A 21379-nucleotide genomic window follows, 5' to 3' on the forward strand; every position below is an offset into this window, starting at 1 on the left:
GCCTGGACAAGCCACTGCTTTTTCAAAGGAAGTTATTTTGTGTTTTTGGCTCATTGAGATTTGAAATCATGTAGAAAAGTCTCTAGCTTTTTTTATTTATTATTTCTACTCTGCTTCCAAGCTCAAAATCCCATTATGTAGAATTTTACTCATCTATCAGGAAGAATATTATGTGAATATTAGGGAAATGGATGGGTTTGAAAAAATTATGTTAAGTCAAGCTTAGAGAGATGAAGAACAGGGGCTGGGAAGGTGGCTCAGTGGTAGAGCGCTTTCCTTGCATGCATGAGGCCCTAGGTTCGATTCCTTAGCACCACATAAGCAAAAAGAAGAAAGCCGGAAGTGGCGCTGTGGCTCAAGTGGTAGAGTGCTAGCTGTGAGCTGAAGAGCTGAGGGACAGTGCCCAGGCCCAAAGTTCAGGCCCCACGACTGGACCAAAAAAAAAAAAAAAAGAGAGAGACAAAGAACATGTGTATTTTTTTCTTGTGTGGAAGTTAAACCTAAATTATAAACATATATGAAAACATATACAGGGTCATATGCATTTATACACAAATTGACAAAAGTATACACAGGGGAAGATTCCAATGGTGCCACTCATTTGAATATAACTTACACTAAAAAAAAAAAGCCAGGAAACTGCAACTTATTTTTGGGGAGGGAGAAATGAAGAGAAGAATGGTGAATAAATGCAGTGATCACATTTGATGCACATATATGAAAATGGAACTGTAACCTGAGGGGACGGGTGGGGATGGGAGAGATGGGGAAAATAATGGAGGGGGTGACATTGGTCAAGATATACTCATAAAGTGACATGTTGAATTAAAACACCTTCTTATAACTACTTAAATTTTTTTTAAAGTTCCATTGTAAAGCCTCAATATTCTGGTTAATTTTAAATAGAGGTGTGTTTAAACGAAGAGATGAATATGCATCTGAAATATACCTGTTTCATAATTTACATGGCTCCTTGAGTCATTCATCTACCTTCCTTGCAAGGGCCTGAACAGTCCATTTTCTAGTTTTAAAACAGAATGCTAGAGACTGGTTAATTGATAAAGAAAAAAAGCTTATTTAGATCACTGTTTTGGAGGCTGAACAGCTTCTGTGAGCTCCTCCATGTTTGATCCATGGCAAGTGGATACAAGTAAAGGTGTAAGAGGGAGTGAGGGAAATACATTTGTAACCCCACTGTCATGGTAACTAAACCACTGATGGTAGTCATTTTAATCCTTTCATGATATAGATTCTTCCTATCCCAGATCCTCTTAGAGGACCCCACATCTCAATACCCTTAGACTGGGGGGCCATACCTAAATGGTTTGGTGGGACAAACCATTTTCAAACCATAGCTATATTCTTGTGCATGGAAATCAGGATTATTGTCTCATCTGTGTAGCTTTCCTTGGTTCCTGGAGTGCTTTTTACAAGCCTGTTTTGGAGAATGTTTTTCATGTCTGGTAATCACAGCCATCATTAGAACAGCCTGGGAACTTCTGAGTTTGCTCAAGTACAGATGCCATTGTCACATGAGAAGTCAGTGGTGTGGAGCAGGGAGTTACATGATTGGAAATTGTCTTCCGTGAAGTCACCCTGTGGTTTTAGGGTATTGGTGTAGGGAGTCTGGAAAAACCTGCTTCAAAGGTCATTGCACTAGTATGGGTGATGATGACCACAGAAGTAGTGCTGGGACCAGGCAGGAGATGGACAGAAGGCAGGCTGGTCAGCGCTGGTGGCTGATGAAGTAAGTGAGCTCTGGCTTAGACAGGAGGTCACATACTTACTACCACAAAGGCAGTGCTGGAGCAGCAGGACAGCAGGAAAGATGGTGAGTGTGATGATGAATATGCGAGTCTGAGGTCCTTCGGGGTGGACCAGGTGGAGATATACCCAGCATTCAGTTTTCTGAATCCTTAGAAGTCTATCTAAACAAGGGGATCGATAGAAATTTTGCTATAATCTCACCACTTGGCTAAAGCAGGCATGTTGCAAATTAGAGGCCATCCTAGGCTACATAATATGATCCTGCCTAAAAACAAACAAGAAAGGAGAGGGAGGGATATTTCAGAGTAAAGCAAGCCCTAGATAGGTAGATGAAAATTTAAATCTGAGAAGAAAAAGGACATATGACAGGTACCACTGGTGTGCCTCCCCAGCTGTCCTGAGACACACCCTTGTTATGACAGTGGATAGTGCCAGTCCTCTTGGAGCTTGCTGCATTTTAGAACATTTTATCTTTTTCTTCCATACCAGTTTTGCATAGGGAATAGTATAAGTGATGAGAGATCAACTCTATTGCCATGTCCCAACCAGGAGGAATCAGAATTCATTTTGAAATGCCTAGTCTGTAATGTGAATCCATCACCTGACATGTATCAGCTCCTAGAGAGGCTGTTCTTGGGGAAATACCTTTACTAGTACTTGTGTAGGTTTTAAGGTCTTCCAGAATAACTCTGTGGGTAGGAATTTTAAACCCAGCACAGAGAGAAACTTTTAAGTCAAGGAATAGATGGTAATCATTGGCAGTCAATAGAGAAAACAAAGTGTGTGTTAGTAATATTGTCATTTTAAATTGAAGGATTGATGTGATATTGGCCAGTAATTCTAATACTTGTTGATGTTCAACAAGAGAACAGAGAATACAATAATGAAGGTTGAGGGGGAAATAAGAAGGGCGCTATATTCCCAAATCTTCTTTGTAAAAGTTTAGCTTCTCATAGGTAACATGTGAATGTTCAGTTCACACTTTATAAGCCCTTCTTACAGCAGGAGTTCTCTTCTTATGTTATATTTATATGAACATCCTCAGGATAAGGAGTGGGAGGCCATGAAGCTTGAGGTAGAATTGTGTATGTGTGTAGTCCATAGAAAAATGTTAATAACTAGGGTAAGTGCTGATCACATCATGCGATTAACTGTTCACAAATACTCTGTTGTTTGTGTGGTATCACATGTTCATGCCATGCTACTTCCTCTGATGGCCACCTTGTTCTAAACTGTACAGCTTCCTTTTAATTTGCTTTGTAATCCAGTGCTCCTAACATTAATTATCTCAGGCCAAACTTGTGGGTCATTAAGAATGCTAAATAACTGTTAACTGGGAGGGCTGAGGAGAAACAGCTGGGGCTGCGGTATTACAGGATTCAGGCTCCAGATAGGGTTAAACAAGATCATCTTTAGGGCTCTGCTTATTGTTGTTTGTGGGATTATTATTATTTTTTTTAAATTCTTTTGAGACAAGTTGGCCCATGCTGCCTTTGAACTACAAATCCCTCCTGAGTCCTGGAATGGCAGATGAACACCATGTGATCTACATCTCTTATTAGTTTTGAGGATTATTGCTTTTTCTAAGGACCCTTAACCAGACTTGATTCTTTAATGTTTGCAGTTCTGTGTTAATATTTAAAGTACTGGGCACCAGTGGCTCACGCCTATGATCCTAGCTACTCAGGAGGCTGAGATTGGAGGATTGCTGTTTGAAGCCAGCCCAGGCAGGGAAGTCTGAAATGTACCTTCACTAAACTACAAAAAAAAAAAAAAAAAAGCCAGAAGTGAAGTGGAGCTGTGGCTAAGTGGTAGAGCACTATCCTTGAATGAAAGAAGCTCAGAGACAGTACCCAGGCCCTGAGTTCAAGCCCCAGGACCACATTGTGCGTGCACACACACACACCCATGTTTGATTTTATAAATAGTCCGAATGCTTTTTAAAATGCCTTCAGCTGCAAGTACAGACTGAGAAATCACGTAAATGGATACACATATGTAAAAGGGCGGGCTTCAGGTGTGCCTGATCCAGTGCACCACTGGTGTACTCCAAGCCAAAGATTCTCTCTGACCTCAATACCATCCATGAATAGATCTTGCTCTGTGTGTTAGTGAACAACTGTTATTGTTCTTTCTCAGGGTGAGGAAGGTATTTCCCATGTGACCCAGGCAGATGTCACCTCAGGATCCTGGTGGAGTGAGGTCTTGCTGGCTGGTCCACTCAGTGAGGAATATTGAGAGCAGCGTTTCTTTTCTTTCTTTCTTTTTTTTTTGTGGGTCCTGTCGTGGGGCCTGAACTCTGGGCCTGGGCGCTGTCCCTCAGCTCTTCAGCTCAAGGCTAGTGCTCTACCACTTGAGCCATAGCACCGCTTTCGCTTTTTTTCTTTTTGCTTATGTGGTGCTGAGGAATCAAACCCAGAGCCTCATGCATGCAAGGCAAGCGCTCTACCACTTAGCCACCTTCCCAGCCCCTGAGAGCAGCATTTCTGAGACACAGGGCAGGCACCAGTAGAGGGGCAATGTGGAAGAGAATCATGGCTTTGCTGAGGAGGAGGAATAAAGGAAGGACCACTAGCCCCTGTGGTACAATGCTTTAGTTTGGGCGTTTTTGTTCCACAAGTCTTTAGAATTGGAACTATTTTTGTCGAGGCCATATTAGGATTTTGTTTTGTTTTTCTTAAGTAATGTAGTTTGAGTTTAAAGCAAAGTAAAGCCAATTTTCAGAAAATCTATCCATTTAGACTTAACATATGAAGGACAAATAAGTTCAGCAAAGAAAACAGAATGATCTGAGAGAAATCAGAGCTTCCATTTGTCATTTATACTGTGCAGGAAAAGGAGAGTGAACACAATACTGGACACCCTGGTAGCCTGGATAGCCCTGGGAGCCCTCCCTGCTCTGGGACAAGGAAAGCATGCTAGAGAGGATAGTTTTAGTGTATCAGTATGTGTGAAGGAAGTGAGTGGGAATAGAGCTGGTGTTCTTACCTTCCTCAGCTAACAGGGAGTGAGGAGGGACGAGAAGGAAACAGTGAAGAAACAGGTCTGTTTGGGGACACAGTGTGAGCCTTGTGTGAGGATCTCCCCTTCCATCACGTAGGTGGTAGGTGAGGGAATGGCAAAGGGGAAAGAGAAAAACCTGGCTGACCCAGGGGCCTGGGGTCCTATAAGGCATTGAGAAACAGTAAGGGTAGGAAAAGGTGATAACCTTTCATTACCAGTTTAATAGCACCAGCTGGGTGCTAATGGCTCACACCTGTAATCCTAGCTAACTGAGGAGGCTGAGAGCAGAGGATGGAAGTTCAAAGCCAGAGTGGGCAGGAAAGTCCATGAGACTCATCTCCAATTAACAACCAAAAAAGCCAGGCTCTGCATTTAAGTCCCAGGACTCAACTCGGCCCTGTTCCCCCCCTTTCACACACCCCCTACCCCCGCAAAAAAAAAAAAAAAAGGCATCATGGCCAACAGCCTTACAAGAAACTTCCTAATTTTTTTTTAGTGATCCTGGGGTTAGAACTCTGCACCTTGCACTTGCTAGGCAGGTGCTCTACCATTTGAGCCATCCCCCCAGTCCTAAGATTTTCTTTAATCCAAGTTTTGGGTGACAGTGGATCCCACAGAGTGAAGACCCACAGAAAAAGGTCTGTTTTTTATGCTTAAGCTCCAGGAAGATGGCCAGCTATATGGAAATGAGCGTGAACAGAAAAGTGGGATCTAATGTAATTGACTGATTGAAGTGAAGACTGAAGCTGGTCTATGCAGATTCTTCCTGACTTCAGTGGGTAGCATTCTTTTCCTAAGGGTATGAGAATCTTAGGATTTCAGACAGGGCTGGTAAGAGAATTTTTTTTTAAATTTTATTTTTAATGGCCAGCTCTTACTCAAAAAGGCAGGGAAGGATTGAAGCCATATTTGTCTGTTTTACAGCTGGCTCTGTGGAGTGGGGTTCTAGTTTCTGTGTTGTGTCTTGGGAAAGAAAGAGAGCAGCAGAGAGAAGGGCCAGGTAGGGTCAGAGACTTTCTTCTGTGGCTTTCCAGGGTACTTCAAGTTAAAGAACTCAACATGTCAAAGCCTCCTTTTTCCCTTTACCACATTCCATGCCTTCTCCTCCCACATAGACAATGCAGCACCTATAAAAAGCTCATTTTTAGGGGCAAATGGAGAGATTCCCCAAAGAGACCATGGGGTAAGGGTGGCCTTTTCACTAATGGCAGGCTGGCAGAGAAAGGCCCAGTGTGCAAATGGGATGAATGTAGTCTCTTCTAAGAAATTACTTATTTTCACAAAAATAATTCCTGAGTACTGTAAAATAGTTTAATAAGATCCTGAGTTTTATAAAATAGAAGTGCAGGGGTGATCAAAATAACAATGAACTGAACAGCGATACAGGTCCAAGGAAGCACATAGAAACTAGTTTGTAAATTAGCTAGTAAATTACAAGCAGCTAAGAGCAACATTCTCATAGCCAGAAAATTGTTACAGAGGGAACAAAAGCTTGAGCTATTTCTAATGAGTAGGAAAAAGAACTGTTTCTTAAACAAAGTAGCAGTTAGATAAACATGAGGATGTAGGAAACAGGTGGTGATTGGACTTTTAGAGGCAGAGCTGAGATAGGCCTTTGCATCTTGGGTTTATTTTGTAAATTTGTGTGTGTGTGTGTGTGTGTGTGTGTGTGTGTGTGTGTGCTCGCGTGTGCACGTGTGCGTGTGCTAGTACCAATTCTGGGGCTTGAACTCCAGGCCTGGGTGCTGTCCCTATGTCCCCCCCCTCCCCCCTACCTTTCCATTTATTTATTATTTATTTATGCTCAGGCTAGTGCTCTATCACAACTCCACTTCTGACTTTTGGTGGTTAATTGTAGATAAGAATCTTATGGGCTTTCCTGCTCTGGCTGGCTTTGAACTGTGACCTTTGGATTTCAGCACCCTGAGTAGCTACAATTGCAGGCATAAACCACTTGCGGTGTCTGGCCAGGTATTGTGTTTTTAGTTGCAGAGAAGTGACTGCTTCAAATGTCTGTCATTTGGAAATGTGTAGGCATTGACAAATTGGGAGAAATGGAGAGGGGAGAATGTTCATCCACTTTCTAGAAGACTACCATTGATATAAGAAGTTTATTTATAGCTTAAGACCAGGAAAAAACCCCTTTGAAGCAGTTTGTTTCCTGGCATTGATACCCTTCCCCCAGCCTGGGGTGATTTTCCTTGGTTTTCAGGAGCAGACTTCTTTTTTCCCTAGATGTAAATACTGGCCTAGTGCTCACAGGCAAGCCTGCTACTTTTCCTACAGCTAGCCTTATGTGGGACAGGTTTATGGAGGAAAAAAATTGTCCTTGTTCTTTCAGACATCTGTGGTTAATAATTTACCTCTTCTACATTTTTTAAAAAAGTGTCTCAAGTAATTCTGGGTGATAGGTTAACATACCAGAAAAGCAAACAGACCAGAAGCTTTTGCTTCATTGACTGAACTTCCATTCCTTGTACACTAGCACACTTAGAATCTTTCTGTTGTATATTGTTGTAGGGGACCAGAGAGCAAAAGCAGCACTGGTTGATGGAATGGACTTGTCATGAATTATTCATGCACTATCTCGGACCTTGGAAATCAGCTGGAGGAAGTAGTTAGTCTAGTTTGATCACTGGCGTGCAGTGCTGAAGGCTTCGGCCAGTGCTCTGGTGGGGGACATGGCATGTGCTTTCTCTGACTACTGCTGGCCAGCAGCTGCTGTGCTGGCAGAGCCTGACCCCCAGGGTGAAGCTCAGGCATCATGCTGCAGAGGGGAGTTGCCCTGAAGACACCCTGGTGCTTCCCCGATGGAAAATGAAGCTTCAGGTAGGAGAAGTGCTGAGTCAGCAGCACCCAGGTGTCTCCTGTGATTTGGGGATGCTGGTAGGCCTTCTGGAATGCATGAACAGATTTCAGAGTTGCTCAAGGGTGTCTCCCTACAGGGCACCCAGCCAGAGGAGCTTGCGGGGTACTTTGTCAAGGATGTATATTGTGCCTAACAAAACTGTTACTTGAAATTGTGAAAAGTAATTTTAAGCCAATAGATGTTTAAATGTAATGTTGCAGCATTTTTAAATGGTACCATCCTACTTTTGATATAAAAATAAGTCTTTCAGTGATTAGTATTAGCCACTTAATTTTAAATCATGGAGTTAAGGCTTTGGCACATCCTGAAAAATATTTACTTAGTTTACAATTTGAATGGGCACAGCTACAGTCTCTGTTACTGTTTTCTAGAGGAAGTATTATTTGTGGGAGCTTTCTCAATGCTTTCAGCTGGAGCATTCTTTCTAGGGAGCTAGGTTAGCTTCTGTAGGCTAGAAATGCATAGAAGACAGAACAAAGGGTCTTTGTTCTGTTTGTTATTATTTACCATGCATGAGGCATGGGCCAGACCTTGATTCACTTGGCAGGGCTATTGTACTGTTGCCGTTTGCTTTGTCTGATTTTGTAGGCATGCTGTGTCTATTAACTTTGAGGGGGAGGATTATTCAATACTCTTGAGTTTGCAGGTGGGGGTGGGGGCAAAATCAGTGAACCATAGCGCTAAATAATCTGTGCCAAATTGTATGTACTATTTTCTCTTAGTCTGTGGTACAGGGGATGGAACCAAAGGCCATGTGCTTGCAGATATTCTAACCTGTGAGTCGTGCGCCCCAGCCCTTTTGTTTCTAGAATTTTTCTTAATAGAGTCTTGTTGTTATCCCAATAGACCTCAAACCATGATGCTTTTGCTTCTGCCTCCTGAGTGCTGGGATTATGGTATACAGCACCTTGCTGGCACTGGACATACTATTTTCATCAGTAAATATAATTTACTGTTTTAACTCTTAATAAACATTCTGTGAACATACAAGATTCTGATATTTAATCCAATCAAGAGATTTGAGTCTATATACTGTTTAAAAATTTGTTTTGTGTGTGTGTGACAGTTTGCTTATGTCCCAGACTGTTCTCAAACTCACTGTGTAATTTAGGCTGGCCTTGAACTCATGAACCTCCTGCCTCAGCTTCTGAAGTGCCGAAGTGTTGGCATTCTAGATGTGAGCTACTGTACTCAGCTCTACTACACTGATTTAAGTGCTAAGAGTAGCAATCGTTTTTTTTCTTTCTGTTGTTTTTAAAAATATTTTTATTATTATCATAAAAGTAATGTACAGAAGAATTACTGTTATATAAATATAAATAAATAAATATAGATAAATAAGTATAATGAATACTTTTTTTGGAAAATGTCACTTCTTCTCTCTCTCCCAGTTCCTCCCTTCCCTTCTGAGTTCCCCCCTCCCCTCCCCACTCACAGGTTGTATACTCATTTTCAGCATAATGCCTAGTAAGTACCATTGCTGCAGTTGTTCCTCACTATTCTTCAGGCCCTAGAACAGTACCATGGCTCATAGTAGTTAGTAAAGAATACATTCTGTGTTGAAGATCTTTAACAGCTGTGGATAAAGGCTGCTTGTTCACATAACACTGTAGGAAGGAATATTACAGTTTCTATAATAACATTGTTAGCAAATGAATTGTAATTGGTATTGATGTGGATTATTTCACTCTCAAGTTTTTGTGTATATTTGATGCATTATTTTTAAACAACACATTAATCTGTTTATTTTACTATTTATGTAATACTTAAACAACAGTGATCATAAAGACTTTTTGTTTTCAGTAAAACCTAATTTTACTATTCAAAAAATAAAAATACTTATTGGAAAATATATTTGAAAAAGATTGTGTATTCTTTAATATATATTAGGAAGGCCTGTCAGGTACATATGTATATTCATTTATTTATATTTGTGGGCATGTTAAACTGCAGTAGGTATGGTGCTTAGTGACACTAAGTAAGGTACCATGTTCCCCATTAGACAGACACATCACAGAATCCCAAAGGAAAGAAAGGTGTCTCTGTTCATCCCTTCCCCCTTTATAAGCCCACTTATAAGAGAAAGCTGAACTCCAGACTAGCTGGAAAGCCCAGAACAATGTTAGGATCTTGTGTTGGTCATCTCAGATATTGTCTAGTATTTGTTACTTGCTTATAGTCAAAGATAAAACAAGAACTGAAGCAGACAACTATATTACAAATTTAGATTGTGTTGCTTTACTTAAGATGATTAATTATGCATTTTGCCTTATCTTAAATTCTGTAGCCCATTAATTGAAGTTTAGTTTTGTAAGTTGAATATTTCCCCCTTTTTGTAATGTAATTGTTTCTCCAGACATTAAATTTACATTTAAAAGTCATAGTCCCTGAATGTGTCCTAAGTTTTATTTGAAGTTTGAACTTCATATGAACTGATATTATTGTACTATTTTTATTTCTTTTTTTTTTTTTGCTTATGTGGTGCTGGGGAATCGAACCCAGGGCCTCAGGCATGCAAGGCAAGCGCTCTACCACTGAGCCACCTTCCCAGCCCACTATTTTTATTTCTTAAGACTACTTGGATATTACTTTTTGTGCTGTAAATTACATTGATTTCTCCTTGCTAATGTCTATGAGAATTGCCATAACAAACATCATAGGCTGAATAGACTTTAACAACAGAAATTTATTATCTCAAAATTCTGGGTAGTGGAAAGTTGAAGATAAAGTCCCAAGGGATGGTTGTTTGGTAAAGGACTCTCTTCCTGGCTCACCCATGGCTATTTCCCTTGTTCCTGAATGACCTTTGGTCTGTGTGTATTCTTGTTGCCATTTCCCTTCTTTTTTTTTTTTTTTGTTGGTTGTGGGGCTTGAACTCTGCCAGGCGCTGTTCTTACACTCTTCAGCTCAAGGCGAGAGCTCTACCACTTGAGGCATAGCACCACTTCCGGTTTTCTAGTGGTTTATTGGAGATAAGAATCTTACAGACTTTCCTGCCTGAGCTGGCTCTGAACCTCGATCCTCAGATCTCAGCCTCCTGAGTAGCTAGGATTATAGGCGTGAGCCACCGATGCCTGGCTTGTTTCTCTTCTTTTGAGGACTCTAGTCCTAATGAACATATGGCTCATTTAACTGTAATGTAAGTAACATAATTTACTTCCTAAAAATCTATCTCTAGCTAGAGGCACAGTCATGAAGTTTAGGGCTTCAACATATAAATGTGTACTAAATGAAGACAATGACATTTTCTTAATGCAATTTCTCATTTCTAATGAGATTTATTAAACTTTCACTATAATAAAATTCCAAAATTGAAATTAAAGCTTTAAGCCTCATGAAGCATTTGTAAGCAGAATAATTTTAGTGTCTACCTTCCCCATGTTAGAATTTGTTTTAAAATTTCAAAGTCTGGTCCAGGGATAGGTTTGTAATCCTAGCTACTCAGGAGGCTGAGATCCGAGGATTGTGGTTCAAAGCCAGTCCAGGAAGGAAAGTCCATGAAACTGTTAATCTCTAACCAACCACCAAAAAATTCCAGAAGTGGAGCTGTGACTCAAGTGATAGAGCACTAACCTTGAGCAAATAAGCTTTGGGAAAGTACCCAGGCCCGGAGTTCAAGTTCCAGGACTCACACAAAACAAAAACAAAACACAAAAATTCGAAGGATTATAGTACTCTTTCCTGTTATATCTTCTCTCCACCCATTCCTTAAGTTGGTATTTTAAGTAAGCAATTGTTTGGCCTCCAAGAATCAGCGGTTACAGACAAGGATGGTTCACTTAGAGCTGAGCCAGGGAAGTGTAGGTTTGACTTCTGACAACCGTGTTTGAACATCAGTCCCACTGTGTACTCCAGAACCTCTGGTAATTGCTGAGTTGAGGGAACTCAGGAAAGTCATGAATTTCTCTGAGTTTGGGTATTTTCATTCTAAATGAATCTAAGTAAAATAGAATGGTTGCTGTGAAAAACAGGTTGGTGGTTTCTCAACAGCTAATTAGAACAACCTACCCTGTGACCTATATATAGTGTCTATGATTTTTACCCCAGAGAACTGAAAACAGATGTTGAAGCAAAAACATGCATGTGAGTGCTCACCAGCAGTGCTGTTCATAGCCAGAACCCTAACACCCACTAGTAGATGAAGGATAAGCAAAATGTGCCAAATCCATATATTAAAATATTCAGCCATAAAATGAGTAAATTACTAAAACATTGATTGAACTTTGAAAACATTATGCTAAGTGAGTGCATCTAGTTACTGAAGACCATATATCACATGGCTCTATTTATGGAAAATGTCCCAAACAGGCAGATCCATAAAGCACAGTAGTGACTACCAGGGGTTGAAGAGAGAGGGCTTCGGGCTGGGAAGGTGGCTCAATGGTAGAGCGCTTGCCTTGCATGCATGAGGCTCTGGATTTGATTCCTCAGCACCACATAAGCAGAAAAATAAAGGCCGGAAGTGGCTCAAGTGGTAGAGCACTAACCTTGAGCTGAAGAGCTGAGGGACAGCGCCCAGGCCCAGAGTTCAGGCCCAGGACCCGATCCAAAAAAAAAAAAAAAAAAAGAGAGGGGGCTTCCTCTGATGGGCCTTGGGATTCTTTTTAGGATTATGGAAACATTCTGAAACTAGATAATGGTGAGGCTTGCATAGCACTGTATGTGGTGATTGTATACTTTAAAATAGTTGAAATGTAATTTTATGTTTTATTTGCCATGAGAAAGAAGAAAGATGAGTTCATAGAAAAAAATGTAAAAATTTTCAGCAACAGGTAAAATCATGATTTTCACAAGCATATCTTAAGAATTTTTACTCATATGAGAATATCACACATGTTCTGCCAGTTCAAATGAAAAAGTCAAATCAATACCCAGTGGAGTAAGAGATTATATTGAGACTATATTACAAATGAAGGCAAAGCTGGTGTTTTCCATATAATGTGAAATCAACTACAGTGATTCTCAGAGAGGACATCATTTATCTGTCAGGTGCCTACAGTTGAGAAGTTGCAAATAGGTTCCCATTGAAACAGTTTTCCCACTATAGGCTTTTCTCTTCTAAAAAAAAAAAAATCTCATAGAAGAGTTATTCTTGATCACAGCTTATCTATCTGGCCTCGAGTTTTCTGGAGGAATCTCAAGATGGATCTTTCTTTCTTTCTTTTTTTTTTTTTGTCGGTCGTGGGGCCTGAACTCTGGGCCTGGGCGCTGTCCCCCAGCTCTTCAGCTGTATACACACCAGCGCTCTACTACCTGAGCCTCAGCCCCACTTCCGGCTTTTTCTGCTTATGTGGTGCTGAGGAGTCGAACCGAGGGCCTCATGCGTGCAAGGCAAGCGCTCTACTACTGAGCCACCTTCCCAGCCCCAAGATGGATTTTTCTAAGCTTCTTATTTGTAGTTGCTAAGGCTAGGAAGTCAAGCCAGTAACTTGTTACCAGATTTCACATGTAGCATCTGTAAAAAAAATTCTCATTTCTTAACATCTAATTTGGTTAAGGCTCTTGGGCCTCTTCTAAAGTGGTTTCCTTAACTGTAAGACTCAGAACCCTGTCAGCCAGTTTTTCAAAAGAAGGTTTTTCAAGCATGGCTCTGTGAAGTCAGCCTTATTAGTTTCTTAAGTGTCTAGCCATATCTGATCCAATGGGCATTTCTTTCCCATCTGAGTGTCATTATAAAAGCAGCGTTTACAATTACATTATTTTAAGGATATATTGAACCAAACAGACATACTGCAAGACTTAACTACAAGTTATGTAGTTAAACACAATAATAATTCAGTTGATTTGCTCAAGTGAGCAAAAGGCTTAAATAGAGATTTCTTTCTAAAGAAGATATGCAAATGACCAAGAAAAATATGAAACATAATATTACTAATCCCTGGTGAAATGCAAATCCAAACCACAATGTGATAGCACTTTTTCCACTGCTAGGATGGGATGTCTATAATGTATTCCAAAAGTGTTGGTAAGAATATAAAGAAAGTAGAATTATGTATACAGTTACAGGAATCAAAAATGGTACAGCCACTACAGAAAACAGTTTTGCAGGTACCAAAGTAACTAAAGATGGAATTATTAGCATATGATTCAGTAATTCCACTTCTGGATATATTTGGAAGCTGGGTCTCAAGGAGTATTTATATACCTGTGTTCCTAACAACATTATTTATAGTAGCCAAAGAATAGAAGCCATGCAAGGAGAATCCATCAAAGGATGAATAGATGGATAAAATGTGGTCCATCCCTATAGTGTAATACGAATCTTCAAAAGGAAAGAATTCTGTCATATGGATGATTCATGAGGTTGCTATGCTAAATGAAATAATCCAGTCATGAAAAGGCAAATACCATATTATTTCACTTATATGAAATATTTAGTCAAATATCATTTTTATTAATCAAATATATTTTATAGATTTTCTTCTGAATTCTTTTTTTGGGGGGGGGGGTTGGTCATGGGGCTTGAACTCTGGGCTTAGGGTCTGTCCCTCAGGTCTTCAGCTCAAGGCTAGCGCTCTGCCACTTGAGCCACAGAACCACTTCTGGTTTTCTGGTGGTTTATTGGAGATAAGAGTGTCATAGACTTTCCTGCCTGGGTTGGCTTTGAACAGCAATCCTCAGATCTCACCCTCCTGAGTAGCTAGGATTATAGGCATGAGCCACCAGTGCCTGTCTTTTTCTGTTAATACAACAGTAACACATAACTCTAAAATTTGACTCTAATTTTTTAAAAAAAGCATACCTTGAATTATTTCAGTTCTTTTAAGCTTATCAAGGTTTGTTTCACAATCTGCTTTGAAATCTGTCCACAAAGTGTTCTCTGAGTATCTGAAAAGTATTCTGTAGATGCCTTTTCTCTTATTGATCTACATAGTTAGTCTGACCATTGACTAGTGCTGTAGGTGGTATTCTGAAGTCTGGTTATTATCTGTCTTCATGTAATTCTGTCATTTTTTGCTTCATGTACTTTTTGGCCTATCAGATTAGGTATATATATGTTTATAATTGTTAAATATTCATGATGAATGTACCATTGGATAATAAATCCTTTTAACTATATAAAATTTCCTGTTCTTTATTTTTGTCTCAGTGTAATAATAAAGCTTCTCTTTTTTTGCTGGTACTGAGATTTTTTGGGGGAGGGGGAAGGTCCGATTGTGGGGCCTGAACTCTGGGTCTGGGCACTGTCCCTCAGCTCTTCAGCTCAAGGATAGCATCCTATCACTTGAGCCACAGCGCCACTTCTGGCTGTTTTCTTTTTTCTTATGTGGTGCTGAGGAATTGAACCCGGCCTCATGCATGCAAGGCAAGCGCTCTACCACTGAGCCACCTTCCTAGCCCCTGGTACTGAGATTTGAACTTAGGTCTAGTGCTTTCACTAAGCTGCCTGGCCCATTCATGGGTAACACTCTACCACTTGAGCCATACCTCCAGCCCAGTGTCTTACAGTTTAATTTGAGATAGAATACCACAGACTTTTTCTTCCTAGGCTAGTTTTTGACCATTATCTTCCAGGTCTCAGCCTCCTGAATATCTAGAATTACAGGGGTGAGCTACCAGTGCCTGGTGTTTTTACAGTTGTTGTTTTTATCTTGTGTGTGTGTGTGTGTGTGTGTGTGTGTGTGTGTGTTTATCTCTATTTCCTTCTTTTTACTTTAATGTTACTTATAATATTGAATCTAAACTGGCTCTCCTGTACTTAGCAAAACAATTCTGTGTGCATCTACTCCAACAACTCATCCTTTGGTTGCATTGCTAGTCCATTTGTATTGAGTACTAGCTATGCTGGGTTTGTCTTCCATGTTACCTTCGCTTTCTGTGCCTCAGGCACTGTTTATTACTGTGCTCCTCCTTTATTGCTTTTCTTTTTTCGCTAAGTGATTATTATTATTATTTTTTTGTCAGTTGTGGGGCTTGAACTCAGGGCCTGAGTACTGTCCCTGAGTTCTTTCACTCAAGGCTAGTGCTCTACCCCTTTGAGCCACAGTGCCATTTCCAGTTTTCTGATAGTTAATTAGAGATGAATCTCACAGATTTTCCTGTCTGGGCTGGTTTTGAACCATGATCCTCAGATCTCAGCCTCCCGAACAGCTAGGATTACAGGCATGAGCTACCAGTACCTTTTGAGGCCTTTTTTGATTTTTATTTCCTTTTAAGAATGTCTTCTCTTTTTCTTTTTTTGGATTGTAATAGGATTTGAACTCAAGGCCTCACACTTGCAGGGAGATATGCATAGTTCAGGCCGTCCCTTGAAACTGAGGTGACATCTAGGGAACTGTGCCCAGTCCCTGAATTCAAGTCCCAGGACCAGCACACAACAAACAGGAAACACCTCTTTTAAGAAATTTTTCTTTGGGGCTGGGAAGGTGGCTCAGTGGTAGAGCACTTGCCTTGCATGCCTGAGGCCCTGGGTTCGATTCCCCAGCACCACATAAACAAAAAGAAAAAAAGCCGGAAGTGGCACTGTGGCTCAAGTGGTAGAGCGCTAGCCTTGAGCTGAAGAGCTGAGGGACAGGGCCCAGGCCCAGAGTTCAGGCCCCACCACTGGACCCAAAAATAAATAAATAAAAAGAAATTTTTCTTTAACAGTTCTATCTTGCACAGAGATGGGAAGGGGCTCTGTCTTCCTCACATTGTTTTTCCTGATGGCAGCCAGGGCGCCGTGCAGTTCCTTTAGCCTCCTCCTGGCATGGATGTATGTCCCAGACTTTCTTGATGAACTCCCTGGAGATACCGGGCAGCTCTGTGGTGTGGTGTTCCCAGAGACAAAGCCCACCCGCCTTTCAGGTCCTGTCCTTGAACTTGAGTAAGGTGCATGTGGTGGCACTTGTGCCTTGGCTTATTCACATTCTGTCTTTTATGGCTCTTGTTGAGGTTTACACCCACAGGGTGGTGTGGACCATGGCTTCTGTAATAGTGGCTGCTAAAGCAGAACAAGCACCACCACTTTTGATGGTACCTTTGGGTTTCAACTTCCATCTGCTAGTTTTCAAATAATGGATCATGTTAGTTCCCTCGGCAAGACCTCAGCAACTTTCTGCTTTTAGCCTACTTCTCTACCTTTGCTAAATCAGAATTTCAGAGGTGAAGTGCCGTCATGGAATATAGTGCCCCTCAGGATTTGGAAGCAGCATGCGGATGTGGGTTGCCAGTGGTCTTCATGGCTTGCCGCTGGGTGAGGGACTTCTGTTCCATCAGCACTTTGGGACTGCTTATTTTCATTTTACAGTGTTGGGACAGTTTATACTTTCATCGTAAGTACTGCGCAGAGGAAGAGAGACCCAGATTTCTCAGGTGCCATTACTTGGAATAGAGCTTCTGTAACCCGGAATTAGGGAGATGAACTGGAAAAGGCTGGAAGTCTGCCCCTCTCCGGGAATACTGGACTTGTTCATTGGAAGCTGTGGGGAGAGGAGCCATTTTCTCTTGGCTGTATCTTCTCGTAACCTTTGTCCAGCTTTTGTCCAGCCAAGGGCAGGAGGGAGGAAGGGGTGTGGAGGAACTGAGTGCCAATTTCTCATTGTCCTTTATAGATTTTCTTCTGTAGGAAAGTTTTTGATATCTTAGTAACGAAGTGTACCTTGTTACTTTTAGTTTTCTGTTTGTACATGTTCCAGTACTTTTTTTCTCCTGTCCTCTGTCCCTCCAGTGCCCCCTCTTGATCTCTTTTCTCTGATGTTGTACTTCTTAGAGTTAGTTCCATTTTGTTTATGGTGTTAATGAGCATTTCTCTGTGGTTTTAAGTACTTATTCACTCATCATGAGTTACATGTGTGTTTTCCTTTTTTGTACCATTCTGAAACATGAACTCTGGGTCTCTCAATTTTGCTTCGCTTTTTCGTTAATTGGAGATAAGAGTCTCATGGCTTTGTTGGCCTGGGCTGGTTTCAAACAACATCCTCAGATTTTGGCCTACTGAGCAGCTAAAATTATAGGTGTGAGCCACTGGCACCTGGCTTCATTGAGGTTATTATTTTACTATCTTTGATTTTACTTTCTTTATTTCATTATCTCTAGTTTGTTGATCATTTAGGACATGGTTATAACAACATCTTGATGTCTTCTTTTTTTTCTAATTGTTACATGTGTGTCAGTTTCAGTTTAACTATTCTCTTCATTGTGGATTGTGTACTTCATTATACATCTGGTGTAAGGCATTTCTACTGCTTAGTAAGTAGGGATTACCTCAAAGAAAAGTTTTTATGTTATTGAATAGTTGAGCCAGTGACTTCATTTTTGATAGAATACTATTTTTACTTGAAATAACAAGTGGTATTCAAACTATAGTTACTGTGGATAGACTTTTTCCCAAAGTGGAATTTCTACTTAAAGGAAAGCAAGTAACCACTTAGGTTGCTGATGATAAAATTAAAGGTTTTAAAGCAAAATTATGTTTGTCATAGTATACTTGAGTACTTTTCAATACTTAGAAACTTTTAAGTGCTTTTTGCTTATTGTATATGATTTATTATTACATGATGAAATAAGTTGACATTTAGGAGATTTGCATCATTGTAAGTGGTCAGTAATTTCTTAAGTACAATGTTATAAAATCATGGACAAAGTACAATGTTACAAAATCATGACTGGCACCTGTGGCTCATGCCTGTAATCCTAACTACTTAAGAGGCTGAGATCTGTGGGATTGCGCTCAGGCATAAAAATCCACAAAATTCCATCTTAGTAAAGACAAGCTGGACATACTGGACTTGTCATTTCAGCACCTATTAGAGAAGCCTCAGGTCCAAAAGCAGCTCTGCAGGCATGGCTTGATGATGGAGTGTCACATTAGCAAGAGCGATGCCCTGAGTTCAAAACCCCAGTGCCACCACCAACAAAAATAGTAATCTAACTACAAGACAGGCCATTGATTTTCAGCGTAATGGTCATTGATGTACATCAGTACCTTTCCAGAGTCCACATCGCAGATCTATATTTCCTTTGTTTTTGTGTAGTATAAACAATATGTAGAATTCTTTCAAATAGACATTAAAATATAGCAACTTTTTAAACTACGTAACTGTTTTCAAGCTAGGTTTTCTTTATTTACTTTCCCCCACCTTCCTTAGGGGTATAGCTGGCAGCCTGTGAATGAAGCTTAGAGAAGAAGCTTGTTCACACACGAATATAAGCTTCCCTGGTAGGTGCTGGGATGACAGATGTGTGCCACTAATGTCCAACTTGCAGGACAGGATTGGACAGGATTTGGAATGAGGTGTGCACCTCAAAGTGTGGTCTGTATACCAGCACCATGAGTCAACTCGGGCATCTCCAGGCACCTGAAACCCCAAAATCACAACCTGTATTTTTAGTAAGATCCCTAAATGATTAAGCTCACAGTGTTTGAGGCACACTGATCTAAAGGAAAGAGTAGAAGAAAAAGGGGCAGGAGGCCATATTCTTGTTTAATGTAGGTTAAACCAGCCCACTAAAGAGACATGGAGATGAGAGGAAGGTAGAGGAGCACAGGCACCTCCTTGGAGGGAGGGCGGTCTGTGGAGCCTCCATCTCCTCCGGGGGCAGATCCTGTGCTTCCAGTGCTCAAGAACAAATGTGCAAGATCTACTGAAAATAACCTGCCAAGATTTTCTTACTTTTTGACCATTGAAGCTTAATTTTGGTTTGAACTAGAACTTTTTCTTCAGTGTACTCAATATCACTTCTTGACTTGGCCATTTGGCAAACTTTTCTTCTTCTGAAAAATATTTGATCTTATAAGATGGACTGGTGTACCCATCCTATCCTGCTATAATTTAGGTATGTGTTGTTGTTTTTTTTTAATGTCACTCTTCAGCTTTCCCCTAGTCAGTGTGTTATTCTTATCCATATTTCAAGCCTGACACAGTTTCCCTGTGTGTAATTTAGTGTGGAGGGAGTAACTGATTTGATTAAAGCCTAGTATTTACTTTCTGGAAAATAGCTCTGTTGTAGCCTTGAATTACTTAGATTTCTCTGTTATGTCCAGATAAATGGGTGTTAAATAGCAATGTATATAGAAGGGAAAAAGCAAGACTTTTGAAAACAAATTGTTCAAATTCTACATAGTAGTAGACAAGCAGCCTAAATATCAATGGACCTTTCAGTATTTAAAACCCCTAGAATCCTGTAGAGCTAATTTCCTTTCCCTCCTTCCCTCCCCCGCCTCTTTCTCCCTTTCTCTCTTTTGTGCTAGCTCCTGGGACTTGAACTCAAGCCTGGGTGCTGTCTCTAACCTTTTTTGCTCAATGATAGTGAGCTACAACTCTACTTCTAACTTTTTGCTGGTTAATTGGAGGTTAGAATCTCATGGACTTTCTTGCCTGGTCTGGCTTTGAACTTTGATTCTCAGGTCTCAATTTTCTAGCTCGGGTTACAGGCCTGAGCTACCTGCTCCTTTTTCTTTTCTTTTCTTTTCTTTTCTTTTCTTTTCTTTTCTTTTCTTTTCTTTTCTCCCTCCCTCCCTCCCTCCCTCCCTTCCTTCCTTCCTTCCTTCCTTCCTTCCTTCCTTCCTTCCTTCCTTCCTTTCTTCCTTCCTTCCTTCCTCCCTTCTTTCCCCTCCCTCCCTCTCTCCCTCTCTCCCTCTCTCCCTCCCTCCCTCCTTTCTTTCCTTTCTTTCTTTCCTTTCTTTCTTTCTTTCTTTCTTTCTTTCTTTCTTTCTTTCTTTCTTTCTTTCTTTCTTTCTTTCTTTCTTTCTTTCTTTCTTTCTTTCTTTCTTTCTTTCTTTCTTTCTTTCTTTCTTTCTTTCTTTCTTTCTTTCTTTTTGTTGGTCCTGGGGCTTGAACTCTGGCCATGGGCACTATCCCTCAGCTCTTCAGCTCAAGGCTAGCGCACTACCACTTGAGCCACAGCATCCCTTCTGGTTTTCTGAATGGTTTATTGGAGATAAGAGTCTCACAGACTTTCCTGATGGGGATGGCTTTGAACCACGAACCTCAGAGCTCAGCCTCCTGAGTAGTTAGGATAAAAGGCGTGAGCCACCAGCACCCGCCTTCTTTTCTTTCCTTTTTCTTTTTTGCTGGTCCTGGGGCTTGAACTCAGGGCCTTGCTGTACCTGAGCTTCTTTGTGCTCAAGGCTAGTGCTCTACCACTTGAACCACAGCACTACTTCCATAGTACTTTATTGGAGATAAGGGTCTTATAAGGACTTTTCTGCCTGGGCTGGCTTCAGACTGTGATCCTTAGGTCTCAGCCTTCTGTGTAGCTAGGATTGTAGGTGTGAGCCACCAGTGCACGGCTCTTTTTTCTTTTTCTTTTTAAAATATTCATTGTTCTAGCAAGGAAAATAGGATCAAGTTGCACATCAAATTTATTTAAGGGTAAAGAGTAGCTGCTGTCAGCCAGGTGCCAGTGGTATATATCTACACTTCTAGCTGGTCAGGACATGGAGACCTAAAGGACTGAGCAACAAAACCAGCCTGGGAAGAGAAGTTTGATGAGACTCCTGGATTCTTAGTGTTACATGACTTAACAGCTATCCCTTTTTCCACTCTAGCATTCATTCTCTGTGGAGAATCTTAGGATATTACTTATTTATTCTCTTAGTACCTCAAAGCTTCTCTGCAGATTTCTAGATGACAGTGTACCTACTGCTCACTGTGTGGCTACAAGGTATTATGACAGTGGTATAAACTGTCTGGCTTTTAGACTAAGAAATCTTCCATTAAGGCTAAGCACTTAGTAATAGTGTCTTATATACTAAAAAAGGGCTGTACTTCTGTTACTACTCCGAATTATAAAATAACGATATGCAGAAATTTGTGT

At 40.7% G+C, this 21379-nt stretch overlaps 1 protein-coding gene across 4 annotated transcripts in view; it reads left to right on the forward strand.

Moving 5' to 3' along the window:
* Nucleotides 1–21379, forward strand: part of Marchf8 (membrane associated ring-CH-type finger 8) — a 97697-nt gene that overhangs the window by 56011 nt on the left and 20307 nt on the right. The window contains exon 1 of one of the 4 annotated variants that reach the window (XM_042696339.1): nt 7231–7599. The exons of the other annotated variants lie outside the window; for them this stretch is intronic. Coding sequence (XP_042552273.1) covers nt 7588–7599 — 12 coding nt within the window. The 5' untranslated portion in view covers nt 7231–7587. Of the gene's footprint in view, nt 1–7230; nt 7600–21379 lie in introns of those variants that run through there. 4 annotated transcript variants of the gene reach the window in all.

The sequence above is a fragment of the Dipodomys spectabilis genome, unplaced genomic scaffold (assembly GCF_019054845.1).
Source record: "Dipodomys spectabilis isolate Male_0828 unplaced genomic scaffold, ASM1905484v1 ptg000207l, whole genome shotgun sequence".
Lineage (NCBI taxonomy): Eukaryota > Metazoa > Chordata > Mammalia > Rodentia > Heteromyidae > Dipodomys > Dipodomys spectabilis.